Raw genomic sequence first — 26616 nt, 5'->3', positions numbered from 1 at the left:
AACTCATGTTTAATTTTGAACATTTGGTAGTTTGAAAATGTCAAAATACACAATCATGTTTATTTGGGTGCCCTATTTTACATCATCCACGATGTTCCCATCGACTACAAAGACGCCTATGACGATATCAATCTCAAGATGATGTGCCGTCTCAGTCTCTCGGAGGTGCTCACAAGGGTAGGATATGCGTTCGTAGAGGTTAAATTTCTTTTGGCCGCCCTATTTTGCATCCTCCGTTGGAGATGCTCTAGGATGCCTTTTGAATATATATATTTTTAAAAAATATTGCCACAAATTGTACGTGTCATAGCATAATGCCACCTGTGTACAACCCAACATTACATTGTGCACGTAAGTATATTAACCGAAAGAGAAAAGAAAAGGCGATTTTCTGGTATGGCCCAGACGTGCGAAATATTCCCCGCTGGCACGGCCCGGCCGCGTAGACAGCGGGGCATTCTCCCTCTCCCTCCCCTCCCCTCCAGTCCGTCCTTGCCCAACTTTCCAGTGCGGCACCGGCCTCTCCCTCCTTTACATCTCATTCCCACCGTCACCGGCCACCACCCCCGCCGCTCCCACGCCCTCGCACCGCACCTATATCTCGCCCTCCTCCTTCCCCCCTCTTCCCACCCACCATTCGCCTGCGTTCTCCGCTGCCTCCCGCCGCCGCCTCCCCCCGGTCTTCTCGCTTCAGGTGAGCGTCTGTCTGCCCTCCCTCGAGTCCCGGACCGCCTTCTAGTGCTGTTTTTTTTTATCCCCTTTCGCTACCGAAGCGTGTTGGAGATCGAGATGTCGTTGGGGGTGGTAGCTTAGCCGCGTCGTGACTGCGGCCTGCGGGCGTGCGTTTCGGCTCGTGTTTTTCTGTCGGATGTTGGATCCGATCGGTGGGATCAAGGGTTGCACGGCAGATGCTGATGCTTCGGGATCCATTGCCAGTCTTGTTCGTTGGGGTGTCGAGGGAGCAGTCTTTCAGTAGATCTGTTGGTAGCCGTGTGCTGCGCTACCAGGGGTGCGAAGTTGGGCGTACTGTTTTTTCTCAGAAAATTGCAGATCCGGCCGGGAATTTCACATGTTCGAAGTCGGTTTGCTCGTAGTTCTCGCGAAATTGTCTAGACGGTTCATCTGTAACGGCTAGTGGAAAAATCTGAGTATTTGTTTTGTACTTTGCGTTTATGTTTATGTGTGCGTGTGTATGTCGTGGTGGTAGTGGACTAGTGGTGGTGGTGTGTGTGTGATACTGTGATTGGCGGATGTTATCTCGTTCCTCCACGTGAAAATAGTTTATGGAGTAGTAGTTCACAAAAGAAAACAAGTAGTTCGATGGTGTCATTGTGTGACATGGCATCTTAAAATTGGTAAAAGTAACATGTTTTGCAACTGAAATTCCCTAGTCATAGGAGTCAGTTTTTTTAACAAAAAGGGAGAAAAAGAGCATGGATGTAGTTCACGACCATATGCCTTGCCTTAAGGTTGTCCTGCCTCGTCAGAAAATGACCAATGCTTTGTATCAACCAGTCAGACAAATCATAAATTGTGCAGTATCTATTGCAGTCGTTTTAGCCACCAATGCATGTAACAAAATTGATTGAAAAATGGGATATCGCTTATCGGAAACTTATCGGTCGACCCATGATAAGGGGTAAATCGGCCAGTTTATCGGCATATCGGCCGATTTATCGGCATATCGGCTGATTTATCGGCCAGTTTATCTTATCGGTCAGACACCGGTAAGCGATAAATCAGCCGATTTATCAGAATATGGGAAGATATCTTGAACAGTATGAAAATACACATGTATCAGTAACATGCGTTAACCTACTAGGCTACTACCTAAGAGGTCAGATCTGATTGGTCTGCTGGTGCTTCAGAGTTCAGACAAGCATTTTGTTAGGAATTTGAATTTTCTTGAATGATGTATACTGTTGGAATCATGGAGTTGATATGTGTTATTCTAATATAATACTAGCGCAAAAAATATAATATAATACTAGCGCCTTTTGATGTACAACTAAATACTCTTGTTTGAATAATCTCTATCATTTCAGTCAGTAACCTAAGTAACTGCTGTAAATGTATCTCGGTGTTTTTTTTTCCAATTATCAGTGAAATGTATTTGGCTATATTAACTGGTTAATACTCAAGAGAAATATATTGCTGTCCTTGTAACTCATGTTCGCGTAGGAAGAACAACTCTTCTTTCTTTGTATCGTCAGTTTAATCTGTATTAGTTGGCAGTTTTTCAAGGCCCTGTTTGAATAAGCTGTTTTATTATATGCAGATCAGTTAAAGTAAATGGCTGACGCGGAGGACATTCAGCCCCTTGTCTGCGACAATGGAACTGGAATGGTCAAGGTAATTGTGATTACTTGGTCACACTCTATAACATAATTTCTTATTAGGGGCTGTCATGTTTTGATCCTGAAATTAATTAAGGGCTAATTGTTTTCATCTTTCATAGGCTGGCTTTGCCGGAGACGATGCTCCACGTGCCGTTTTCCCTAGTATTGTTGGCCGCCCACGCCACACTGGTGTTATGGTAGGGATGGGGCAGAAGGATGCTTATGTTGGTGATGAGGCCCAATCCAAGAGGGGTATCCTGACTTTGAAGTACCCCATTGAGCACGGAATTGTAAGCAACTGGGATGACATGGAGAAGATTTGGCATCACACCTTCTACAATGAGCTCCGTGTAGCACCTGAAGAGCACCCTGTTCTTCTTACAGAGGCTCCTCTTAACCCTAAGGCCAACAGGGAGAAGATGACACAGATCATGTTTGAGACATTCAGTGTTCCTGCCATGTATGTCGCTATTCAAGCCGTCCTTTCTCTATATGCTAGTGGGCGTACCACTGGTAAGTGAACAAAGAACAACTGTATTTATGTGCATATTCTCTTTTGCTGCTGTGTTATCTTCATCGAGTAGGAACTAACTGGATTTATGCTCTGTGATTGTTGATCATTGCAATTTGTTTTGGTCAATAGGTATTGTCTTGGATTCCGGAGATGGTGTCAGTCACACAGTCCCAATCTATGAGGGTTATGCCCTTCCACACGCTATTCTACGTCTTGATCTTGCCGGTAGGGATCTCACCGATTCCCTCATGAAGATCCTGACTGAGAGGGGTTACTCTTTCACAACCACTGCCGAGCGGGAAATTGTGCGTGACATCAAGGAGAAGCTTGCATATGTTGCCCTCGACTACGAGCAGGAGCTTGAGACCGCGAAGAGTAGCTCATCAGTTGAGAAGAGCTATGAGCTGCCTGATGGTCAAGTGATCACCATAGGCGCAGAGCGCTTCAGATGCCCAGAGGTCCTCTTCCAGCCTTCCATCATCGGCATGGAAGCTCCTGGCATCCACGAGACGACCTACAATTCCATCATGAAGTGCGATGTGGATATCAGGAAGGACCTGTACGGTAACATTGTCCTCAGTGGTGGGTCTACCATGTTCCCTGGCATCGCCGACCGTATGAGCAAGGAGATCACAGCGCTTGCCCCAAGCAGCATGAAGATCAAGGTCGTCGCTCCACCGGAGAGGAAGTACAGTGTCTGGATTGGAGGGTCTATCCTTGCATCTCTGAGCACATTCCAGCAGGTAACGGCGAATTTTGCCCCAATGGTTGTTGTTCTTGACTCGTTCTACCATTTGAAAGTTTCTGACATGTCCATTTCTTGTGCAGATGTGGATCTCCAGGGCAGAGTACGAAGAATCTGGCCCAGCCATCGTCCACAGGAAGTGCTTCTAGACAGTTGTCGTCAGACCTATTCTCAATGCATACCCTTGTCTAGTAGCATTATTAGGTGGTGGTTTTGTTGGACAAATGTTGGGCCGATGGCCCTCGTCTATGGGTGTATCTACTCTATTATGTGTGTAGTCTGATTTGATGGATTTATTATTGGATTCTACAACTTCATCGCTGTTTCAACTGGTTACTCGCTTGCCGCTGCTTCTGCCTGGGCAAACTTTGCTGTTTGATCTTTCTATGTATGGCTTTGCTTGGCAATGACCCGTTCTGCGTCCCACATCGATCAGGCTTTGGCCAGCTGCTGGGAGCTTGGTGTAGTTTGCTTGCGACAACGATCCTTCTTTTTGTTGAGTATAATCACACTTTTTGCTGGAGGGAGGTTGAGCATATGCTACTACTTTTCCCAACTGAACCGAGCACCGTATCGTCAAAGCGAAGCCAGGGAGTAGTTATTGCACCCGCGCCGCGGTACAGAAGACAGCAGGTCCAGCAACGGCCAACTCCCGCACGGACGCTTTTCTTTTATGCAGGTTGCAACAATGTTTTTTTTTTGAATGTTGGTAGTTGATCTACCAAATTCATTGATCAGGGAGAAAGAGCGCCGAAGAAGGCAAAGACATCAAAGAAACGATGCCATCAAAAGAAAAAAAAAAGATGTACAAAAGGGTCCTCAACCCGGGTCAAAAGGAATTCCAGCAGCTCCTACCATGTTCCACATAGTGATTTCGTCCTTCAGCCGCTGCACGAAGGTGCGCATGTCCATCCGTAAGTCCTGAAAAATCCGTCGGTTGTGCTCACGCCATATCTCCCAGGAGACTAGATGCATCAAAGATAAAACTCCTTTCCTCTTATCAGATGCGGCTTTACTCCAGCAAGATGTCATCCATTCCTTGATGTTGGTGGTGGCCACCCAACTATCAGTCTGCATGGAAGGCAGACTTGCGAGCCCAGCCAGTGTATCCCAAGCGCCGCGCGACCAAGGGCATTCAACAAGCAAGTGATATGCTGTCTCAAGGCTGCGTTCACAAAGCGGGCAAAAGTAGTTATTATCCCATCCACGTCTTTGGAGCAGGTCAGCCGTAGGTATGCGTCCGAGGGTAGCCGTCCACATAAAGAAACAACAGTTGCCCGGCGCCCAGCCGGCCCAAAGTAGCTTGGCCGCCTCCGGTGGAACCGAGCCCATGAACTAGATATGGTATGCGGACCTAGCAGAGTATGTTTGATCAGCTGTGAACCTCCATGCAATCTGATCAGGCCCGTTGCCGGTCAGTTGAACTGAGTCGAGGAGGGAGGCAAGACAGGCCAACTCATCTACCATCCCGTCCGTGAGCCCGTGCGCGAGGTCCTTCAGCCAGCGGTCATCATGCATGGAGTCCCTTACTGAGCGGTTTTTCCTAATGGCAATCTCATATAGGCTTGGAGCGATAACCTTGGGACATTGACCCTGCAGCCAACGGTCATGCCAGAAGCGGGCAAGCCGGCCATCGCCAACCGTGATAATAGTGGCCATGGAGAAAAGAGCCCGGTCCTGTTTGTCACAAGGCAGATCCAGCCCGACCCAAGGTCGCGGCGGCTGCTGCCATGACATCCAGAGCCAGCGCAAACGCAACGCTCGACCAAAATTTTCAAGGTCGAAGACCCCCAGGCCGCCCAAGTGCTTCGGCCGCGTCAAGAACTGCCAGCTGACTCTGCACTTCCCTCCCTTGCACTCAGCCTCCCCGCTCTAGAGCCAAGCCCGACAGAGCTGGACGACGCGTTTCCGGATCCATGGCGGCAGCTTGTGCACAGTCATTAGGTATACTGCCAATGCTAGGACGGTAGACTTAAGGAGCACTAATCTTCCACTTTTCGCCATCATGGCCCCCTTCCAATTGGCTATCTTGTCTCCAAATTTAGCTAACCACGGTTCAAGATCCACCTTTCTCAGAGCATGCAGCGAAAGTGGCATTCTGAGATAGGTGCATGGGAATTGTTTCACCGGAATTCCTAGCAGTTGCAATATATGGCTGAGGTCCAAGTTACCGCAGCGGATGGGCATGGCCACACTCTTGAGCGTGTTTGTGTGCAGCCCTGTAGCATTACCAAAGAAGCTCAACAACATCTTGATCATACTTGCGTCGGTCGCGGACGGTGTCATGAAGAGGGCCACATCGTCAGCGTAGAAGGAGCAGCGCATGATATGCCGCCGGCCGGGGAGCTTCGCCAGTAGGCCAGCCTCCATGGCCAGGTTCATAATGCGTTGAAGCGGATCCATCGCCAGCACAAATAGGAATGGGGAGATGGGGTCTCCCTGCCTGAGCCCCTTCCGATGTAATATTGGCTCTGAAAAAGCCCCGTTTATTAGGACACGCGAGGAGGAGGTGCGAAGAAGCATGGCGATCTACTCCCTCCATCTGTCACTGAAACCCCTCGCTTTGAGCATGTCCAGAATATATGTCCAGGAAACCGAATCGAAGGCTTTAGCAAGGTCAAGCTTCAGTAGAATCGTTGCTTTTTTCTTCTTGTGGAAGGAACGCGCCACGTTTTGGACATACAAAAAGTTTTCTTGGATGCTTCTATGCTTAATGAAAGCAGCTTGACACGGATCAACTAACAGATTTAGTTTTGGAGCGAGCCGCCGAGCCAAGATTTTTGTGAATATCTTGATTAGGCTGTGGACTAATGAAATAGGCCTGAAGTCTTGAAGGGAGTCAGCACCTAGCTTCTTGGGCAGTAGTACAATCAACGCTTTGTTGATTATTGCTAGGCCGGTACTGTCCATGTGGTATAACTGGTTGATGGCCGCAAGCAGGTCATGTTTAATTGTGTCCCAGCAGGTCCGGAAGAAGCCTCCAGAAAAACCATCCGGGCCCGGCGCTTTGTCGGTCGGAATATCGTCAATTGCCACCTTAACTTCTTCCATGCTAAACTCCACGTCAATGTCATGCAGGTCCACCTGCTCAAGCTCAAGCTCGTCCCAGTCAAAGGCGGCAGTGGGAGTCTGCATTTGTCCAAAAATGTCCGTGAAATACGAATGTGCCAACTGTGTCATTGCATCAGGCGAGGTAACAGGCCCTTGCGCCCCATGCAAGACATGGATTGTGTTCCTCTTGTGCCGAGCATTGGCTTTTCGATGAAAGAATTTTGTGTTGGCATCCCCGGCCTTAAGCCATAAGACCCTGCTGCGTTGCCTTCTCTTGATCTTAAGTAGCACAGCCAACCCCAATGTCCTAGACTTAAGTTTGGTACGCAGCTCGCGCTCATCTTCAGTGAGTTGGCGGGACTCCTGAGCAGTTTCTAATTGAAAGATCAACTCTATGGCAATCCCAAGTTGCCGTTGCAAGTCGCCCACATGCACCCTGCTCCAGTTCCTAAGCGCTTTGCTTGTGCGCCAAAGCTTGGCATTCAGGCGAGCGATTGGGCATCTGCTGCCTGTGCCCTCCATCCAAGCTTGTTGCACCACCTCGTTGAAGCCGGCAATGAACTGCCAGTAGCTCTCAAAACGGAACTGACGGTTGATGGAAAGGATGCCGTCATTGACAAGCATCAAGGGATAATGATCTGAAATAGTTGAGGCTTGCGGTAGCAATTTTGCAGCTGGGAAAAGAAGCTCCCAGTCTACGTTACAAAAAGCTCTGTCCAGGCGAACTAGCGTCGGCACTTGCTGCTCATTACTCCATGTGTATTTGCGGCCAATTAGCGGAATTTCGTGCTGGCTTGATCGATTAAGCGTACGACGGAACCGGTTCATCCAACGCCTACAAATCCGGTTGTTGTTCTTGTCCTGCGGGTCTTTTATGAGGTTGAAATCCCCGATAATCATCCATGGACCCAGCATTGAGTTGTGTATGAGCGCCAGTTCAGAGAGGAAGGCGGGCTTGCGCGGCTCATCATGCGGGCCATAAACTATGGTTAAGGACCAGTGGTCCCCCCGTCCACCGGCATGAAGCGAGCCATGATGGAAAACTCCCTAGTCACAACTGAGATAGCAGTGAACCGATCGGACCTCCAGCAGAGGAGGATGCCACCCTGGTGCCGTTCGCATCCAGGGCGGCATGCATGTCAAACCGCGGCCCAGCAATCTCACTACGGTCGGCGGGCGAGAAGGACGAAAGCTTCGACTCCTGAATGCAAACAATTGAGCAAGAGGAGCGGTCCAGGAACGCGCGGATCGTCGCGCGACGGGCAGGGTCGTTTAATCCCCGAACATTCCAACTAATCAGGGAGATTTGTTCACTCATAGTACACAATTGAAACTACTAAAGGGACCTCCAGGGCAACAGAGCACCCCAAGGCCATAGTACATAGTTCAGGCAAGTTAAACCATGCAGCCGAGCGGCGCACACAAAGCAACAGACACAGACACGCTAACAGGACACCAATCATGGGAAACACTAAGGCTGTGGCGAGCATAGTACGAGGCGCATCAAGCGCGAGGCGCAACAGGAGCCCTCCCCGAGAGCTCCTCCAGGATGGCCTGCAACTCCTCATCAGGAAGCCGAAGCTGCGCTGATGAGGACAGCCCCGCGATCTCCGTGAGCTTTCTCACGTTCTCCGGGGACATGGGCGCACGGAAGAACTCGATGTAGGCCAGGAGTGTGTCGTCGGAGAACTCCTCCACCTTCTTGATGATGCCAAGCTTGACGCAGATGGCCGCCTGAGTGCGCCTCGAAGTGGAGAAATTGGAGCACAACTTGAGGAGACGGGTGCTCTGACGGGTGCCCTTGCCAATTCTCAGAAGCTTCTGACGTAGGGACGGTCTTTGTGTTCCAGCAGCCAGAGCTGGAGGGGAGCCAAGAACAGAGTCTGAGAGAAGAGACGCAATCTTGCTAACAAAGGCTCGCTGCTCATCCACTTGTAGATCGGCCACTTTTGCCGTGATTGCAGCCACCAAGCCAGGCCCTGAGAGGTTGGCCTCTGCCAAGGCGCGCCTAGCCCTTTGCTCTTCTGGAGACTGTACCGGGGCGCACCAAAATTCAGCGTCAATGTCCTGCAGCTGGACCCCCTGGCCCAAACTTCCAGCACTGGGAATGCATTGAGCCCCTGGCCCAAAAAGTATCTCAGGCCCAGCCGCTTGAGAGAACCAGTCCATCGCCTCACCGGGAAGCACATGCTGCAGTAGATTACTGCCATGGTCCGGCCAGTGCGCTTTTTCGGTCCATACCCCAAGGAAGGCGGAAGAGGAGGCAAGGAGTATGGGTCGGACGCTGCTCCATGCAGCGGTGATGCAAAGCTGTCTGGTGCAGCAGCAAAGAAGGACGCACCCCCGGCAGCCTGTGTTGTATCATCCAGCAGAGAGTGGTATGGCCAAGCTGCATTCTGGTTGAAGCAGAACAAGGACCGCTGCCGAGCAGGGGAGTACAGCTGCATCATGCCAAAGGTGGGGTTGCTGAAGTTGACCATGTCAACACCTCCCCACTCTTGTGGCACACCCTGCGAGGAGAGCGCTCTAGCAGAAAGTTCAGCAGGAGGCAGATCACTGGGCTGTACCTCCACCGGCAGATTTGCATCATCATGTCCCACGGCAACCCTTTCAACAGCCACGCTCATGGCCTTGCTAACATCATCCCCCATCCTTACAGACTGCTCCATCAGCAACTCATTGCTAGCATCATTTGGCTTGTCCTGACTGTCGGCCTGGCTCCCCAACCTTTCAGGCTGCTCCGTCTGCACCCCTTGACCTTGCACCTCCTGCATCACGGGCTGCACCATCTGCATCTCTTCAGGTTGCGCCACTTGCACCTCCTCCAGAGCAGGAGTGACGAGGATCGTGACAGCCGGTCGGCTGTCAAGTCCCCTCTGCAGGACCGTCGGGGCGGCAGCGCCAACCGGGCATGCGCCGGCGGCGGTGCTCGTGTGCCGCCGATGGCGCCGAGACTCCAGCTCCCTGCTCGCAGTGTCACGACACAAGGCCTGCTCGCGCATGTTCTGGAAGAAGCGCTTGCGCGCCCCTCCACGCGTCCCACGGTGCCGACTGCTACCTCCTCCATCCCCCTCATCGTCATCGCTCCGGCGCCCAGCAAGATGATTGGAGTAAGAGCCCCCGGACCTGGCCCTGTCCTCTCCATCCTTGGTGCCGAACCTCCACTTGCCCTTGAATCTGTACGTGCGCGGCCACTTCGCGCGCTCGCCGCGCCCTGGGGAGATCGGCGTGTAGTCTTTGACAACATCCAGATGGATCAGCACCGGAAACGCCGGCCCTTCTTTGCCCTCCTCCGCGGGCGTGCCTTCAGGCAGAAATTCCCTTGGGCGAACGATGTCGGGCCGCTGCAGCACGGTGAAGTCAGACGCGCGCGGGGTCTTGTCCGGGTGCCAAGTCCAGAGCCAGGCGAAGAGCGCCGAGCAGTTAGCCTTGGTGGTTGATTGGCGCTCGATCAGGTCCAGGTCGCAGTCCTTGCCGAGGACCTCCTTGACACTCTCCCAGTCCCAAGCGGTCAGCGGCAGCCTCTCGATGGCCACCCGACAGTAGTAGCACCAGATGCGGCTGGTGCCAGGTGGTGGAAGCCATGGCCGAAACTTGAACTGCACTCCGGCCACCTCAATGCCCCGCTGCTCAAGGGCCATGTCTCTCTGGGCAGGCTCGAACGTGGTGAGGAGGAAGTCTTCGGGGAAGAACGGCGTGACGACGATGTCGCTCGGCGGGAAGCGAAAATCCCACTCCACCGCCCGCGCCACCATGTCGGCAGAGATGCCAAAGCAGTGCTCGACCGCCGTCAGGACGAGCGCGGATGAACGCAGTCGGTGGGCCTCCGCCTCCATGACCGGAGTGCTGACCACCTTGCAGCTGGAACTCGCTGGCCTTCGCGACGCCTCACCCGGAATATAGGCCATGGGCACCGCAGCTGGCGCCCCACGGCGCACCACGGCAGTCGTTGGAGGAGGCACCAGAGGCGCGCGCACGACGGCAGCGAACGAACCACCGGCCGGAGAAGCAGCGGATGAGGTAGGCTGTGAGGGAACTGGTGCGCCCTTGCTCTTCAGGCGCTCAGGGCAGCCGCGCTCGAGATGGCCCGACCGCTTGCAGGAGTAGCAAGCTATAGGATCACGACATTCAAAGGACTTGTGTCTTGAGCCCAGGCAGCAGTAGCACGCATCGCCAAAGCGCCTCTTGAATGCCTCCGCAGCTGCAGAGGACGCAGGGCGATAATGGCGTGGATCTTTTTGGATACCGGGCGACCTCGCGTGCCTGACGCCGCATCAGTTTCTGGGTGTGCCGAGAGGAGACCGTAGTCCACCCCGATGCATCCCCACCCCCATTTGGTGCCACAACAGGGGGTGGAGGCGAGGAGTAAATCGCCGGAGCAGCCGGAGAGGTTGCAGTGCCTGCCGCAGATGCGCCAGAGAGAGGCCTCGGGAGGGGCGGAGCCCGACCGGCCGCTGGCGTATCTCCACGGTCAGAGGCAACCACGATCGACTGAAGCCGTGGCCTGGCAGAAGCAGCCACCGTCGACACTCCAGATGGAGAGGGAGGCACTACGGCGGACGGCTAGGCGGCTGGCAGCGAGCAAGAAAGGGAAAGGGCGGAGTTACTTACCGGGATCTCGACAGATTCGAAGTCGCGCAAGGCCACACATGGAAGGATCCGCCCGGAGACCGGGTCAACGAGACGCGGAGCGGAGGCCTCCCTCGCCTCCAGCAGGGCAACACAGGGCAGCACGCGGCTGGAGACGCCATCAATGAAGGCCGGCGGGGCTGCGAGAGTCGCGGTGGTTGGGGACGCTGGGGGAGGAAGCGGCGGTTCCGTCCGAGCGAGAGCCAGATTTGACGGGGGAGCATCCGCCATCTTTTCAAGGACGCGTTGCAACAATGTTATTCATATGCATACAGGAATTCATATTCGAGGGAGGAAGAGAGGTACGTCGGAATTTCAGATGCTGAGTTGTAGAGGTGAAAGGGGAAATGTTCTCTCTAGTCGCCCCCCTGCCCCCTGCCTGCCCTCGTCTTTTATCTCTTTCCCTTTCTACGAGGTTGAAAGTAATTGTTAAGAGAGATATGTGGCTCGACTAACCGTACATGTCTACCAAATTCAGAGATATGTTTTTTTTTGAAATGGAGGTAAACCCCCGGCCTCTGCATCATGATGATGCATGCGGCCCTTTTATTAAAAATCCAGAAAGTATCCTCAAAAGGTCTTACAGCTTGCAAACGGAGCAAAACCAAAGCACATAAATCTGAAAAAATAGAAAGGGCCTAAAAACAGACAAGCTCTCTAGCCCTCTATCCTGTTATGCGAACGCCATCTGAACCGGTTGAATATAACCCAAGCCACCATATCCCATTGGTTGCACCCAGTAACCAAAGGCTCCCTGGAGTCCATAGAAGTGAGTAAGGACCACGTACGGATCCAAGCTGTAACTCTGAAGATAACCTGCAAAAAATTTAAGTTGTGTTGTCTATTAAAAATCATATCATTTCTGCAGTTCCATATAGCCCATAGTAACGCACATATTCCAATCCGAATACGAGCTGCCGTAATCTGTGCAACCCCAGCTAACAACGTCCCAAACAAAGACGCAATATCTACTGGGGGATTAATATTAAAAGCTATATGAATCGTTCTCCAAAGTAACTTGGCAAGTGGGCATTCAATGAATAAATGTTGTATTGTCTCATCCTGGGCACAAAAACAACACCGCGAGTTGCCTACCCATCGCCTCTTAAGTAAGTTGTCATTTGTGAGTATTACTTGCTTGTGGACAAACCACATAAAAATTTTAATCCGCAAAGGAACCTTAACCTTCCATATATGAAGTGACCTTGAGAGGGGGCCAGAATTAATCAAATCTGTATAAAAGGATTTCACCGTAAATATCCCATTTTTAGTTAACTTCCATTGTGTAGAGTCCGGCACATCGGAGAGTCAAACTTCAATCAATCTCCGAACCAAGTGCATCCAGGCTGTCCATCTCGCACCCACTAACGTACGTCTGAACTGGATATTCAAGGGAATAGTTTGAAGGACGATACCTACGTAATCTTCCTTACGTTGCACAATATTGTAAAGGGTAGAATAATGTAAGGCCAAAGGTGTCTCTTCTAACGATGTATCCTCCCAAAATCTTGTTGACATCCCGTTGCCAACCAAGAATTTGACCCTATGAAATAACATATCCTTCGTTCTCATAAGTCCCTTCCAGAACGGTGAATCAGTTGGTCTGATGGTAGTCTGGGCTAGCGTTTTCGAGTGCAAATACTTATTGCGCAGGATTTGAGACCACATGCCCTCCGGCTCTGTCCCTAACCTGTACAACCATTTGCTCATAAGGCATTTATTCTTAATTTCCAAGTTCTCAATACCGAGACCCCCTTGGTCTTTAGGTCGACAAAGGATATCCCATCGCGCGAGACTGTATTTCCTCTTGGCCTCATCAGACTGCCAAAAGAATCGAGATCTAAAGAAATCAAGTTGCTTTCGGACCCCTTTCAGAATTTTGAAGAATGAAAGTAAAAACATTGGCATACTAGTTAGTACTGAGTTGATCAGAACTAATCGACCTCCATATGACATCAGCTTGCCCTTCCAGCAGCTAAGTTTTTTTTCAATTCGTTCTTCAATACATTTCCTTTCTTTATTGGATAACTTACGGTGATGAATCAGAATACCCAAGTAACTGAATGGTAAAGCACCTAATTCGTATCCAAACAATTGTCTGTAAGTATGTTCCTCGTCTTTGGCCTTCCCAAAACAGAACACCTCGCTCTTATGGAAATTGATCTTTAAGCCAGACAATTGTTCGAATAGACATAAGATAAGTTTCATGTTACGTGCCTTAGCCACGTCATGTTCCATGAAAAGAATAGTGTCATCAGCATATTGTAGAATGGGCTAAAAATGGAGGAGAATTTCACGTCCCCGGCCTCTGCACCAACTAGGGATGCATACGACCATTTTAGTATGAGTACCAAGATAAACATGGTCCTCAGAATTTTTTAAATGAGTATCAAGATATTTTTTGATGAGTGGTTCCACCACACACCAAACTTGATCCTCAATAAATGGAGAAAAACCTCTGTGCATCACCTGTCAATTCTAGGAATTGAACTCGGGTCGTTAGGCTGCACAACCGCATGCCCAACCACTGAGCCAATGCTCTCTTTGCAAATTCAGAGATATGTGCTTTAGCAAAACTGAAAGAAAATTTAGTTAGACTACCAGCTTCCAAATTTCTTCTCCTAGACTCATAAATTTTTTGCAAGCTTCAAAATCTCTTCTAGAATTCAACTCGTGGATCACCATTGCATGTTTCTCACCGTATTTTCATCTATGTCCTTGATCACTGTTAAACTGTCAGACGAACAAGAACACGCCTAATCAGAAGATCATCAACTAGAGCTTGGGATTCCTGCATGCTAGTGCCTCCAAACATGGAACATCAACAATGCCATCGAACGTGATCGAGGATGATCCTAAATACTTTCCTTGCTGATCATGACAGATCTCAGCTGTCGCACCACGACCTCCATTACCTCCTACTGCTCTATCAACGTCAATTTTTGCAAAACCTATAGGTGGTGGGATCCATGGCTACTGAGTAGTACTCTTGGGAACATACTGGTTCAGTTTCGCCCATACCCGATGCAACCTTCCAGGTCCAGTCCAGCTATCGGTAGCGTCGTGAGGCCTTGGGCCTCCTTATCAGGCTTGGCCATCACATAACATTTCCCACACCTTTAGGCGCGGCTTGACCCCAAGCCACGAGAGCATGATAGCGCAGTTGCAGAACAAATGCGTCCTCCCAAGTGTCACGAGTCTCGGGATGATTAACCCAATGTACCTTGAGCCTTGGCTTAGCTTTGCCCCAACATTGGATGAACTCAAACTGCAAAATGGCAGCAAATTGAAGGAGGTTTATTGCGTGCGGAGACACCATGCTCACATCATAATCACAAACTTGGGTGGCAAGTGCTTCTTCAACTGCGAGACATCGATCACCTCATGGATCTTTGACTTAGCCGGAAGGGCCTATTTGTAGGATACCTCTCCAACATGACGCATCATCTGATATGGTCCATAAAATTTCAAGGCCAACTTTTTGGTTGCGGCGAGCTACCAATGAGTTTTGTAACTAGGGCTGGACTTCCAGAAAGACTTGATCACCTACTTGAAATGTGCACTCACTATGATTCTTTACCCGCCTATCTCTTCATTCATTCCTAGGCATGGTGCAGATGTTGCGACAACATGTCAGACATGGCCGCCTGAGGGTTTTGGATGATTTGATGGACAAAACAGTTAAGGGACTATTGTGTTTTGTGTCCATGAGTATTTGGTTTAACAAAGAGTTATGACCCCTAAAAATACTCTCTACGTTCTTTGTATCTATTGCTAACACTTTGATGTATTCCTTTCTATTCTACTGCATGTGCTACATTTAATTTGTCTTCACTGCTATTGTATCTAGCATTTGTTATCTCTGTCTCAATCATGTTAGCCTACATTTTGTTGGAAATATGAGCAAATTACTAGAGATTTAATTCGAATAAATAGAAGATAAATCATGACTACAGTAGCAGAGATTAATCTAATCATGTGAACTAGCATAGCAGATGAACATATCACATCTAGGGCACATACTAGAAACATGAATTCTACCACGATCTCGAACAGGAAGGATAGAATCACATACGGTGCAGCGGGAGTACCACCGCCGGTATTGACGTTGTCGCCCATGTCGTCGAGGATGAGGTTGCCGAGGTCGAGGAAGAAGTCGTTGTTCGCGAAGTCGTTGCTGCCAGCAGTTGCGCGAGTGCGCTCCCCAAAAACCTGATCGCCCCTCTCTCGTACAGGATTACGAGAGGCGGGGTTCCGGAGGCCTGCTGTCCCTTCTCCCGGTGCACGCCGAAAGGAGGGATGGAGAAGACTTTCTTGGCGGCGCAATGATCTGGAACGGTGGTGAGAAACCATACAAAACGACGACGGCTAGGGTAGACGTCTGCCTGACTATATAGTGCGGGACGATCCAAAAGAATCGAAAACAGTAATTAACGTGTCCGTTAATTATAAAAATATAGACAACATGCATAGCTCTGTCCTCGGCTCGGCTCAATCCCGCAACCCGCGACGCGGCGCGTCGTGACGAGGTGTGGCGAGCGAGGAGGAGGAGCGCGTGTGTAGGTCTCCTCTTCTCATGCTTATACAAGTGGTAGAAGAGCTCACCTTATAAAGAGGTGCAACTCTCTATCAACTTCCGGGGTGGGACTAAACTTTAGCCTCACTCACTCCACTCATATGTGTGCATGAATGGGCCAAGAGAATCTCAGAATTTTAGTTAGGCTTTTGGGCCAAAGGCCTACTAGCAAAATTCCAACAATCCCCCACAAAGCCTCATTGGCACATCTCATCATTTAGTTCCAAAACATTGTTTATATACCGATGCTTAGTGGAGACTGTGAAGTTGAACTTCCACTTAGAGATTTATGCTACACTAGATCACAACTTGAATAGTGGACTATGCCTTGAACTACAAGTTTTCTGCGAGACTAGTTTCACACAAATTCTTGACCGATACTGGGCTGCTGCAAGGCTTCCCCGCGGGTGGAGCGTATACGTCGTACTCCAGGACCTTTTCATGAATTTATTAGAGAACACCCAATTCTCACAAACTATGACGTTAATAGTCAAATTCATATAGGTGTGTTCCTCAGAAGATGTTCTGCAGGACAACATCTCTGCTTACCCGAATAAGCCACTTGAAACACATTAAGATAAGTATCAACCTGCCATGCAGATCAGGAGAGTATTGCATCTTCACGGAGTGGGATAGTTAATATAGGGATACTCTCCTCCCAGCTGACCAACAGCTTGTCTCCCACTTCTACTTCACGGGATCTCCGATCACATAGAGTGGGTTACCACTATGGAGAACTCATGCGGTGGGTCTCAAGCCCATCTCCATCGACGCATTATCTATCACGTTACGTGATAGACCCTTTGTGAAGGGATCTGCCAAGTTTTTCGACGTTTGGATATAATCCAACGTAATAACTCCGGAGTTCCTCAATTTTTTGACAGATTTTAGTCTCCTCTTCACATGTCTTGAGGACTTCATATTGTCCTTTGAACTGTTTATCTTGACGATCACAGTTTGATTATAACAGTTCATCAGGATAGGGGGTATTGGTTTTTCAACCATAGGTAAGTCCATCAAGAGTTCACGAAGCCACTCTGCTTCAACAGTGGCAGTGTCTAATGCTGTGAGTTCTTCTTCCATAGTTGACCTCGTTAAGATGGTCTGCTTGCAAGACTTCTAGGAAATAGCACCACTACCAAGTGTAAAAACATAACCACTTGTGGCCTTAATCTCATCAGCATCAGATATCCAGTTTGAGTCACTATAACCCTCCAGTACCCTTGGATACCCGGTGTAGTGAATCCCATAGCTCGCGGTGCCTTTCAAATAGCGCATAACTCTCTCACGCGCATGCCAATGATCATGTCCCAGTTTTGACACAAACCGACTCATCTTGCTCACAACAAAAGAGATGTCAGGCCTCGTGGCACTCGCCAAATACATAAGCGAGCCAATAATCTGGGAATACCTCAGTTGATCTCTAGCAATCCGTCGGTTCTTTCGAAGCAACACACTAGCATCATATGGAGTTGGAGAAGGCGTGCAGTCGCTATACCCAAAACGACTCAAGACCTTTTCCACATAGTGAGACTGAAGCAGTGTGATCCCACCATTCTCATCTCTCAACAGCTTGATGTTTAAGATAACATCAACTACTCCTAGATCCTTCATCTCAAAACAGCGAGATAAGAAATCCTTAACCTCCTTGATTAAATCAAGTTTGGTTCCAAAGATCAGTATGTCGTCGACATACAGACAAAGAATAACTCCTTCGCCCCCACCATAGCGATAGTACACGCACTTGTCACCATCGTTTACTACAAAGCCGACAGCAGTTATGTTCTTTAGAACTTCTCATGCCACTCCTTAGGAGCTTGTTTAAGGCCATATAAAGACTTTAATAACTTGCACACCTTTCCTTCCCGACCAGGTACTACAAAACCATCTGGCTGATCCATGTAAATTTCCTCCTTCAACTCTCCATTGAGGAAAGCTGTCTTAACGTCCATTTGATGAACGAGAAGACCATGTGAGGCAGCTAGTGATAGTAGCACCCTAATTGTGGTCAGTCTAGCCACGGGTGAGTAAGTATCAAAGAAGTCTTCACCTTCTTTCTGGGTATAACCCTTGGCCACAAGCCGTGCCTTGTACTTTTCAATCGTACCATCAGGTCTAACCTTCTTCTTGAACACCCACTTACATCCTATAGGTTTGCACCCATAAGGACGGTTAGTGATCTCCCAGGTACCGTTAGCTAAGATGGAATCCATCTCGCTATGAACAGCTTCCTTCCAGTAGTCAGCATCAGGAGATGCATAGGCTTCTGAAATAGTCATGGGTGTATCATCCACAAGGTACACAATGAAATCATCACCAAAAGACTTTGCAGTCCTCTGTCTCTTTCTCCTCACAGGAGTTCCATTGTCACCCTCAACAGGATTCTCAACATGTTCCATCGCAATGGTGGGTTCAGGAATTACAACGAATTCCTCACTAGATGGAGTAGGTATCTCCTGATTTGATGAACTCGACATATCCTTCATAGGAAATATGTCCTCAAAGAAAGTTGCATCATTTGACTCCATAATCGTACCAACATGCATGTAAGATACCTCTGATTTTATTATCAAAAATCTATAGCCAATGCTATGAAAAGCATAGCCCAGAAGAACACAATCCACGATTTTTGGTCCAAGCTTACGCTTCTTGGGAATTGGTATATTGACTTTCGCCAAACAACCCCAAGTACGTAGGTAAGAGAGTTTTGATATTTTCCTTTCCCATTCCTCAAATGGAGTCATGGTCTTATGCTTTGTGGGAACTCGGTTTAGGACATGACACGCAGTCATTAGCGCCTCCCCCACCATTCCTTGGAAAGACCCGATGTGTCTAACATGGTGTTAACCATATCAGTTAGAGTTCGGTTCTTTCTTTCAGCTACCCCATTTGACTGAGGTGAGTAGGGAGGCGTCCTCTCATGGATTATACCATGTTCCTCACAAAACAGATCAAATTCATTGGAAAAATACTCTCCACCACGATCGGACCTAAGCCGTTTAATTTTTCGATCAAGTTGGTTCTCTACCTCAACTTTATAGTTTTTGAAGAAAGTTAAAGTCTCATCTTTTGATTTCAGAAGATACACATAACAATATCTAGTGGAGTCATCAATCAACGTCATGAAGTATCTCTTTCCACCTTTTGTCAACACGCCATTCATCTCACAAAGATCAGAATGTATAAGCTCTAGTGGCGCCAAGTCTCTTGCCTCTGCAGTCTTATGGGACTTGCGAGGTTTCTTAGCTTGCACACATAGTTGGAACTTAGAGCCTTTGACAGTAGAGATTTTCGGAATTAAATTCATATTGGCTAGCCGCGTCATGCAACCAAAGTTAATGTGACAAAGTCGTGAATGCCAAATATCAGACTCATTGTTGTGGCAAACATTATTAATAACTTTAGTGCAAATATCTGACAAAGACAGGCGGAACAAGCCTCCGCTCTCATAGCCTTTTCCAACAAATTGTCCATACTTAGAAATTATGACTTTATTGGATTCGAAAACCAACTTAAAACCATCTCGACATAAACGGGAACCGCTAACAAGATTTTTATTTATGGACGGCACATGATGAACGTTCTTCAGACGCATAGTCTTTCCCGAAGTAAACTTCAGATCGACCGTACCAACACCTCGAACAATGGCATGTGACCCGCTCCCCATCAGCACGGGTGAAGTCCCTATTGCCTGGTAAGAAGAAAACATGGAGGCGTTAGCACAAACATGTACATTGGCACCGGTGTCAATTAACCAATCAGGGGATTGAAATACTGAAAGGATGGTAGGAAAAATACCGTACCCTGATTCCTTCATATCAATATCACCGATGACAACATTAGCGGACTTGCCGCTCTTGTCATGTTCGCGCTCCTCAAAGTGGTTAGGACACTTCGGAGCCCAGTGATTAGGATCACCACAGACATGGCAAAGTCCCTTCCCCTTCTTATGAGAAGTCTTCTTGAAGTTGGTAGAATGTGATGGCTTGTTCTTTGTATCAAACTTGCCTTTGCCCTGAGATTTTGTTCTTGTTGTTTTTGAACTTGTTGGGCTGGGAGTTCTTCTTCTGTACCATGTGGGCACTAGAAGATCCCTCAGCAACTCGAGCACGTGTGTCCTTTGCTCTCGCCTTCTCTTCAACATCAAGAGTACCAATGAGATCCATAAAGGAAAACTCCTGTCTCTTGTGTTTCAGGAAAGTACTCCCTCTATTCCTTGATATAAGGTGTATAGATTTTTGAGAAAAAGTCCGAAATATAAGGTGTATTGCGTTGCACCACTCGTTTGGATAATGTTTTTAGGGATTTGACTGCATTTCCTTATATTAGGCAAGCTCCTCTATTTTCTCATGTTAATTAGTCAGGTGTAATCTTGCCCAAAACTTGGGAAATTTTCCCTCCACATGCGTTCTTTAATTTTTGTGCCAAAAACTATACACCCTATATTAAGGAACGGAGGGAGTAGCAAAATTGTTCCATGAAGGTGGAAGTTTGGCAATGATGCCTCCGGCAACACACACTTGAAGTACTCAAATTCTTTTGCGAGCGACTGTATCTCATGAGCCTGCTGTACAACAGAGCGCTCATCAGTCATCTTGTAGTCATATAATTGCTCCATGACGTACAACTCGCTGCCGGCGTCCGAGGCACCAAACTTGGCCTCGAGCACAGCCCACATGTCCTTGCCATTTTCAAACGACATATACGAATCCACAATGGAATCATCCAGAACACTCAGAAGAGCGCCTTTAAAGAGAGTATCGATCTTCTCCAAAGCTTCCAGTTGTGCTGGATTAAGATCGCCCTTAGGCTTGCCCTTGGTGGCGTCATAGCAGCCCATGGTCTAAAACCAGTAGACTTCTCTCGTACGCCACCTCTTATATTGCGCCCCTTTAAAGGCGGGCGGCTTCAGATGCACAGCAAAACCACTCATAGTAAATTGCCTATAATCAGGTTTTTGGATTGTTGGAAATATGAGCAAATTACTACGAGATTTAATCTGAATAAATAGAAGATAAATCATGACTACAGTAGCAGAGATTAAACTAATCATGTGAACTAGCATAGCAGATGAACAGATCACATCTAGGGCACATACTAGAAACATGAATACTACCATGATCTCGAATAGGAAGGATAGAATCACATACGGTGCAGCGGGAGTAGCACCGCCGGTGTTGACGTTGTCGCCCATGTCGTCAAGGATGAGGTTGCCGAGGTCGGGGAAGAAGTCGTCGTTCATGAAGTCGTCGCTGCCAGCAGTCACGCGAGTGCGCTCCCCAAAAACCTGATCGCCCATCTCCCGTACAGGATTACGAGAGGCGGGGTTCCGGAGGCCTGCTGTCCCTTCTCCTGGTGCATGCCGAAAGGAGGGATGGAGAAGACTTGCTTGATAGCGCAATGATCTGGAACGGTGGTGAGAAACCATACAAAACGGCGGCGGCTAGGGTAGACGTCTGCGTGACTATATAGTGCGGGCCGGGCAGGTCGTGGGAGTAAACCCCACGTCCGAGTTGTCACGATCCAAAAGAATCGGAAACGGTTCAATAATTAACGCGTCCGTTAATTATTAATTAATGACCCATTAATTTTTCCCGAGCACACAACATGCATAGCTCTGTCCTCGGCTCGGCTCAATCTCGGAACCCGTCGTGACGAGGCGTGGCATGGCGAGGCGAGCGAGGAGGAGGAGCGCGCATGTAGGTCTCCTCTTCTCATGCTCATACAAGTGGTAGAAGAGCTCACCTTATAAAGAGGTGCAACTCTCTCTCAACTTCCGAGGTGGGACTAAACTTTAGCCTCACTCACTCCACTCACATGTGTGGATGAATGGGCCAATAGAATTTCAGAATTTTAGTTGGGCTTTGGGCCCAAGGCCTACTAGGAAAATTCCAACACATGTCGTCTGAGTTATTTTTTGTTTGATTAGTTTGTATTCGTTACTACAATTTACTTTGTTTGTCTTCGGTTAGTTCATTTTATCTGAATAATTTGTTAGAATGTCCCATTCACCCCCTACTGGTCAGTATTTGCCTTACAAGGAATTTGTAAAGAATTTCATGTGAGTCTAGTCCATAAGATTTTTTCCAATGAAGATAATTTAGTTTAAAAGAATGAACCCTCTAGAAATCATACACACCACTTTCCTGTGCTACAATTCCATAAGAATTCTATTTTTTTGTCTATGAAAATTGTTAGTGCATCTAGTGCCCCTGAGTGATTTTGGTGTATTGAAGACTTATAGGTAAAGAGACTAATGTGTTTGTGAGTGTACACAGGTTCTATAAGTCTATGAGTAGTTTGATATTTACGATGAAAGTCGACCCCTAAAAATGAATGTCTTCAGGTGAAGACTTTGGTTTTCTTGAAGACTTTGATAGTGAGGAAATTGGTGTAACCTTGAAGATTTGATATTCATGCGAGGATTATGAAGCGTGAAGACTTTTGTTTTCGTAGTTTCATTTTCTCTTTCTTGAGTCATATGAAACACCGTAGTGTTAAAGGGGGTCGAAGTAAAACTAGCAAAAAGTTTCCAAGAGATGCTCATCTCAAAATCCTACACCTACCCAATCCTTTCGAGTGAAGCCATTGGAAATCTCATACAATTCAGTCAATTTCTTCAGTGACAGAGACGAAGTTCTTATGGTCTCTGAGGAATTTGTTCTGACTGAGGAGTTAGGAATTTGCTAGTGCGGATTGCCTACAAGTGAGGAACATGATAGCCCTGAGGAATTTGATACTCAAACATCCGACCGTTGCTGTGCTACGCGCCAACTGTCCCAAAATATCTACCCACCTAATGTTATATCATTGAAGGGCATTTATGTATTATCATGTCGGGCTGCTCCCTAGGCTATAAATAGCCACCCCCTACAACTATTAGTTCGTTGGTTGCTCCGAGAGAAACTGACACTTGTCATTGAGAGCATCCCATCCTCCGAGGACTTTGAGCGGTAATCATCAAGTGAGGAAAAACCCAAACCCAAACACCTACAAACCTAAAGTGATTGAGCATCACTGAGGAGATTGTTCGTGTGTGGAACTTGCGCTTGTCACTTTTGAGGACTGTGCATCCTCCAGACGGTTAGGCGTCATGGTCTAGAGCATCCAAGAGGAAATTGTGGATCACCGAGTGACCAAGTCTGTGAAGGTTTGGAAGTCACCTGAAGACTTGCCACGAGTGATTGGGCGAGGCCTGTGTGACCTTAGCTCAAGAAGAATACGGTGAGGACTGTGTGTCCTCAGGTTTAAATACCTAGCCGCTCCAACCAGACGTACAACTGTCACAGCAGTTGAAACTGGTCTATCAAATCATCATATTCACCAAGCTACTAGTTCTATTTTCTCAATCCTTTCATTTCCTCATTCATGTGTTGATGAACTTGATCATTCCTGTTTGAAGACTTTAACTGAAGACTTTCTCAATTTCCTATATCCAAATTCTTCAGTCACTTTGTCTTCAGCCTGCTTATCCTGTCTGCTCGCTACCTATGCTTTGTGTATGTTTTATTTCATAATGATGACTATGCTACTGCTTTGTTATGCATGTACCTGAGTACTTATTACGCTGCTAGTTGTTCGTGACTTAGGAAATTCCTCACCTTGAATTTCCTCAGTGACAAATTTGTAAAAATCGCCTATTCACCCCTCTCTAGTCGATATAACGCACTTTCAATTGGTATCAGAGAAAGGTACTCCCTTGTTCTGTGTGATTTTGGTTTAACCACCTGGAATTTTAGTTATGTCAACCGCAGGAATGAAGAAAGTGACATGCCCCATCTTTGACAGTCACGATTATCCCAAGTGGAAGGCCATGATGAGGAAGTGCCTCATGGCGATGAACAGCGAGATGTGGACCATCATTGAGATTGGCCTTACCGATCTATGCAAGATGGCGCATGCTGATGATATTCGCAAGTACACTCGGCTGGATACTATGGCGATGGATATCATCTGCTCATGCCTATCTAGAGATGAGTTCAGGCGCATTATGCATCTTTGCAATGTGAAGCTTATCTGGGACTGAATCTTTGACATCTATGAAGGTCATCGAACTTGTCATGATCCCTGGTTTGAGGACTTCAAGGAATCACTCAAAATGATGACTTTCGAACCTGAACCATCATCTTCTGCACCATGCCTCATGGCAAAAGGTTCCAAGGTAACTGAATGTTCCTCATCTAAGTCTAGTGATGATGAATCTGATGATGATTTTGGACCTAGCTATTCCAAACTTGCTACTATTGCCACTAAACAACAAAAGGCTTTGGAAAAGGTTCAAAATATGCTAGACAAAAGCGATGACCTATTGGGTGAAGAAATGGATCGAACTCAAACTCTGACTTATGATCTTCAAAGACTTCAGTCTAAGTTTGATAACCTTCAGAGTCATCATAACACTCTCTTATCCGACCATGAGAAGCTTTCTTATGAATTTCTTCAAAGAAAGCAAGATCTGAGAAGCTAAGGGCGAGTTATGAAGATCTTTAGAAGGAACATGATTCATTGCTTGCTCAATAGATCAGTTCCGCTCAGGATGAATTCATTCCACCATGTTTGAAATGTATTGAACGTGAATCTGCTAATTCTTCACCTGAAAGTTCAAATGCTTCTATTGCTACAAATTCATCAACTGTCTCTGTGGTCACAAATTCCTCATCTGAGGATACCACAGGTATTACTGATAATGCATGATTGAAGGGATTGTATGTGAGAGGCATGTACAAAAGCCTCAAAGGGCATCAGGCTCTTTGTGATGTGCTTAAGAAGCAGATCCTCAACAGGAACCTTAGGAAAAATTGTATTGCCTTTGAGAGAAAACTCAATGCTGATGGGACCTACTGGAAACCTGAGCAGTATCCCAAAACCTCATGGGTTGCTGTGAAAGGACCTCCAGTAGATCCATCCACTTTATCTGGCTTTACATGTGAATCATCATATTCTTCTGATGAGTCATTTGACTCCAACTATAAACTGTTCAAAAATTAGAATGGTGAACTATTTGCTAGATATGTTGGAACTAACTGCAGGGACGGCCCCCCTCTGAAGAAAATCTAGGTTCCCAAAAGGTGCCTTGAAAGTCTTCAGGTGAATGTCATCATGACACCAACTATGAAGAATAGGAACCCCAGATCAAATTCTTCATATGGACTAAAGTCTTCTTATGGATCCAAGTCCTCATATGGACCAAATTCCTCACGTGAATCAAATTCCTCATATGGATCCAAATCGTCATATGAACATCATAGTGCTAACACTTCTGTTTGTTTCGCAGGGAAAATCTAAGGGCTATGAATACATGCATTATTCTTCAAATCATTATGTTCACAAGTCCTCGAAGATTTTCTCTGCTTATTCATATGCTTACTCTAACCCTTCTTCTATGAAACAAAGTGGACTGGCTTCTGTGCCGCCTTTTCCTTATGGAGCTCACAGAATGATGAACTCTTTGCCACCCCTCCAGATGTGGGTGGTGAAGAAAAAGAACTAATCTCTTATGCAGGATCAGGCTCCAAACGAACTTGAACGTCTGATGAACTTGCTGGAGACCTGAAATTGCTTGAAAGGACGCAAGCTAATCATGAAGAAATGAATATTCATTTCTCACGTCCTGATACTGCTATTTCTGTTGTACTACTTGATGAAATTCAACCTGATGAATTTGATGTCATATTCTTCACTGATGAAGTATATGAGTTCGTAAGTTGCACTAATTCATCTGCAGGATATTCAACCCAAAGCTACTTAGTGGGCCCTCGACAGTGGATGTACAAATCACATGACCGGTGACAAGAACTTATTGATGGACACTGCTCTATCTCCATCGCATCTGAAGCGTATCACCTACGCCAACAAAGGCAAAAGCAAGGTATTGGGTCTAGGTAGGGTTGCGATCTCAAAGGATCGGCACATGGACAAAGTCATTCTTGTTGAGTCCTTAGAATTCAACCTCATGTCTGTCTCAATGCTTGGTGATCTTGATATGGTTGTTTTCTTTGGCAAGTATCGTTGTGTTGTGATCATGGAAGCCGACAATTCCGAAGTCTTCGAAGGCTTTAGGAGAGGAGACTTATATATTGTTGATTTCTCTATAGGACCACAACCTGCCACATGTCTACTTGCAAAAGCTTTAGAAGGCTGGTTATGGCATCGAAGACAAGGTCATGCCGGCATGAGGAACTTACACACACTTGTGAAGAAGAAGCACTTCATTGGCATCGAGGATGTCAAATTCCTCAAGGGCCATCTGTGTGGAGCTTATGAAGCTAGAAAGATGACCAAGTCCAAGCATTATCCCTCGAAGACTATCATGACTACCACTCGTCCATTTGAGTTGTTTCACATGGATCTCTTCGGCCCTACTCACTATGCCACATTTACAAATGCAACATCTCTATATGGCTTTGTTATTGTTGATGACTATTCTCTTTACACCTGGGTGCATATCATCACTTACAAAATTGAAGTACCGGGTGTCTTCAAATGATTTTCCTCAAGGGTCTCAACGAATTTTGGTGTGAAGATCAAGTACATTAGAAGTGACAATGGGACCGAGTTCAAGAATACTGGTCTTGATGACTATCTTGATGAACTTGGTATTACTCATGAGTTATATGCTCCTTATACTCCTCAGCAGAATGCCGTCGTGGAGCGCAAGAACAGGACTCTTGTTGAGATGGCTTGCACTATGCTTGATGAATACAAGACGCCTCCTCGCTTTTGGCCTAAGGCTATTGATACTACGTGCCACATCATCAACAGG

At 47.3% G+C, this 26616-nt stretch overlaps 1 protein-coding gene across 1 annotated transcript; it reads left to right on the top strand.

Moving 5' to 3' along the window:
• The first annotated feature begins 472 nt into the window (after positions 1-472).
• On the top strand, positions 473-3952 carry LOC119271607 (actin-2). Its single transcript, XM_037553366.1, has 5 exons — positions 473-694; positions 2279-2352; positions 2459-2852; positions 2983-3596; positions 3682-3952. The coding sequence occupies exons 2-5, from the start codon at positions 2293-2295 to the stop codon at positions 3745-3747; spliced, it is 1134 nt and encodes a 377-aa protein (XP_037409263.1). The 5' UTR covers positions 473-694; positions 2279-2292; the 3' UTR covers positions 3748-3952.
• Positions 3953-26616: the final 22664 nt, after the last annotated feature.

This window comes from Triticum dicoccoides, chromosome 1A, assembly GCF_002162155.2.
Source record: "Triticum dicoccoides isolate Atlit2015 ecotype Zavitan chromosome 1A, WEW_v2.0, whole genome shotgun sequence".
NCBI classification, from domain to species: Eukaryota; Viridiplantae; Streptophyta; class Magnoliopsida; order Poales; family Poaceae; genus Triticum; species Triticum dicoccoides.
This window is presented reverse-complemented; position numbering and strand designations above follow the sequence as displayed.

Bases quoted from the DNA above. Each gene is read 5' to 3' on its own strand.
- LOC119271607 (XM_037553366.1), top strand. From the start codon at position 2,293: ATGGCTGACGCGGAGGACATTCAGCCCCTTGTCTGCGACAATGGAACT. The intron at 2,853-2,982 runs GTAAGTGAACAA...TTTGGTCAATAG, and splicing joins TGCTAGTGGGCGTACCACTG to GTATTGTCTTGGATTCCGGA. The intron at 3,597-3,681 runs GTAACGGCGAAT...TTTCTTGTGCAG, and splicing joins CTCTGAGCACATTCCAGCAG to ATGTGGATCTCCAGGGCAGA.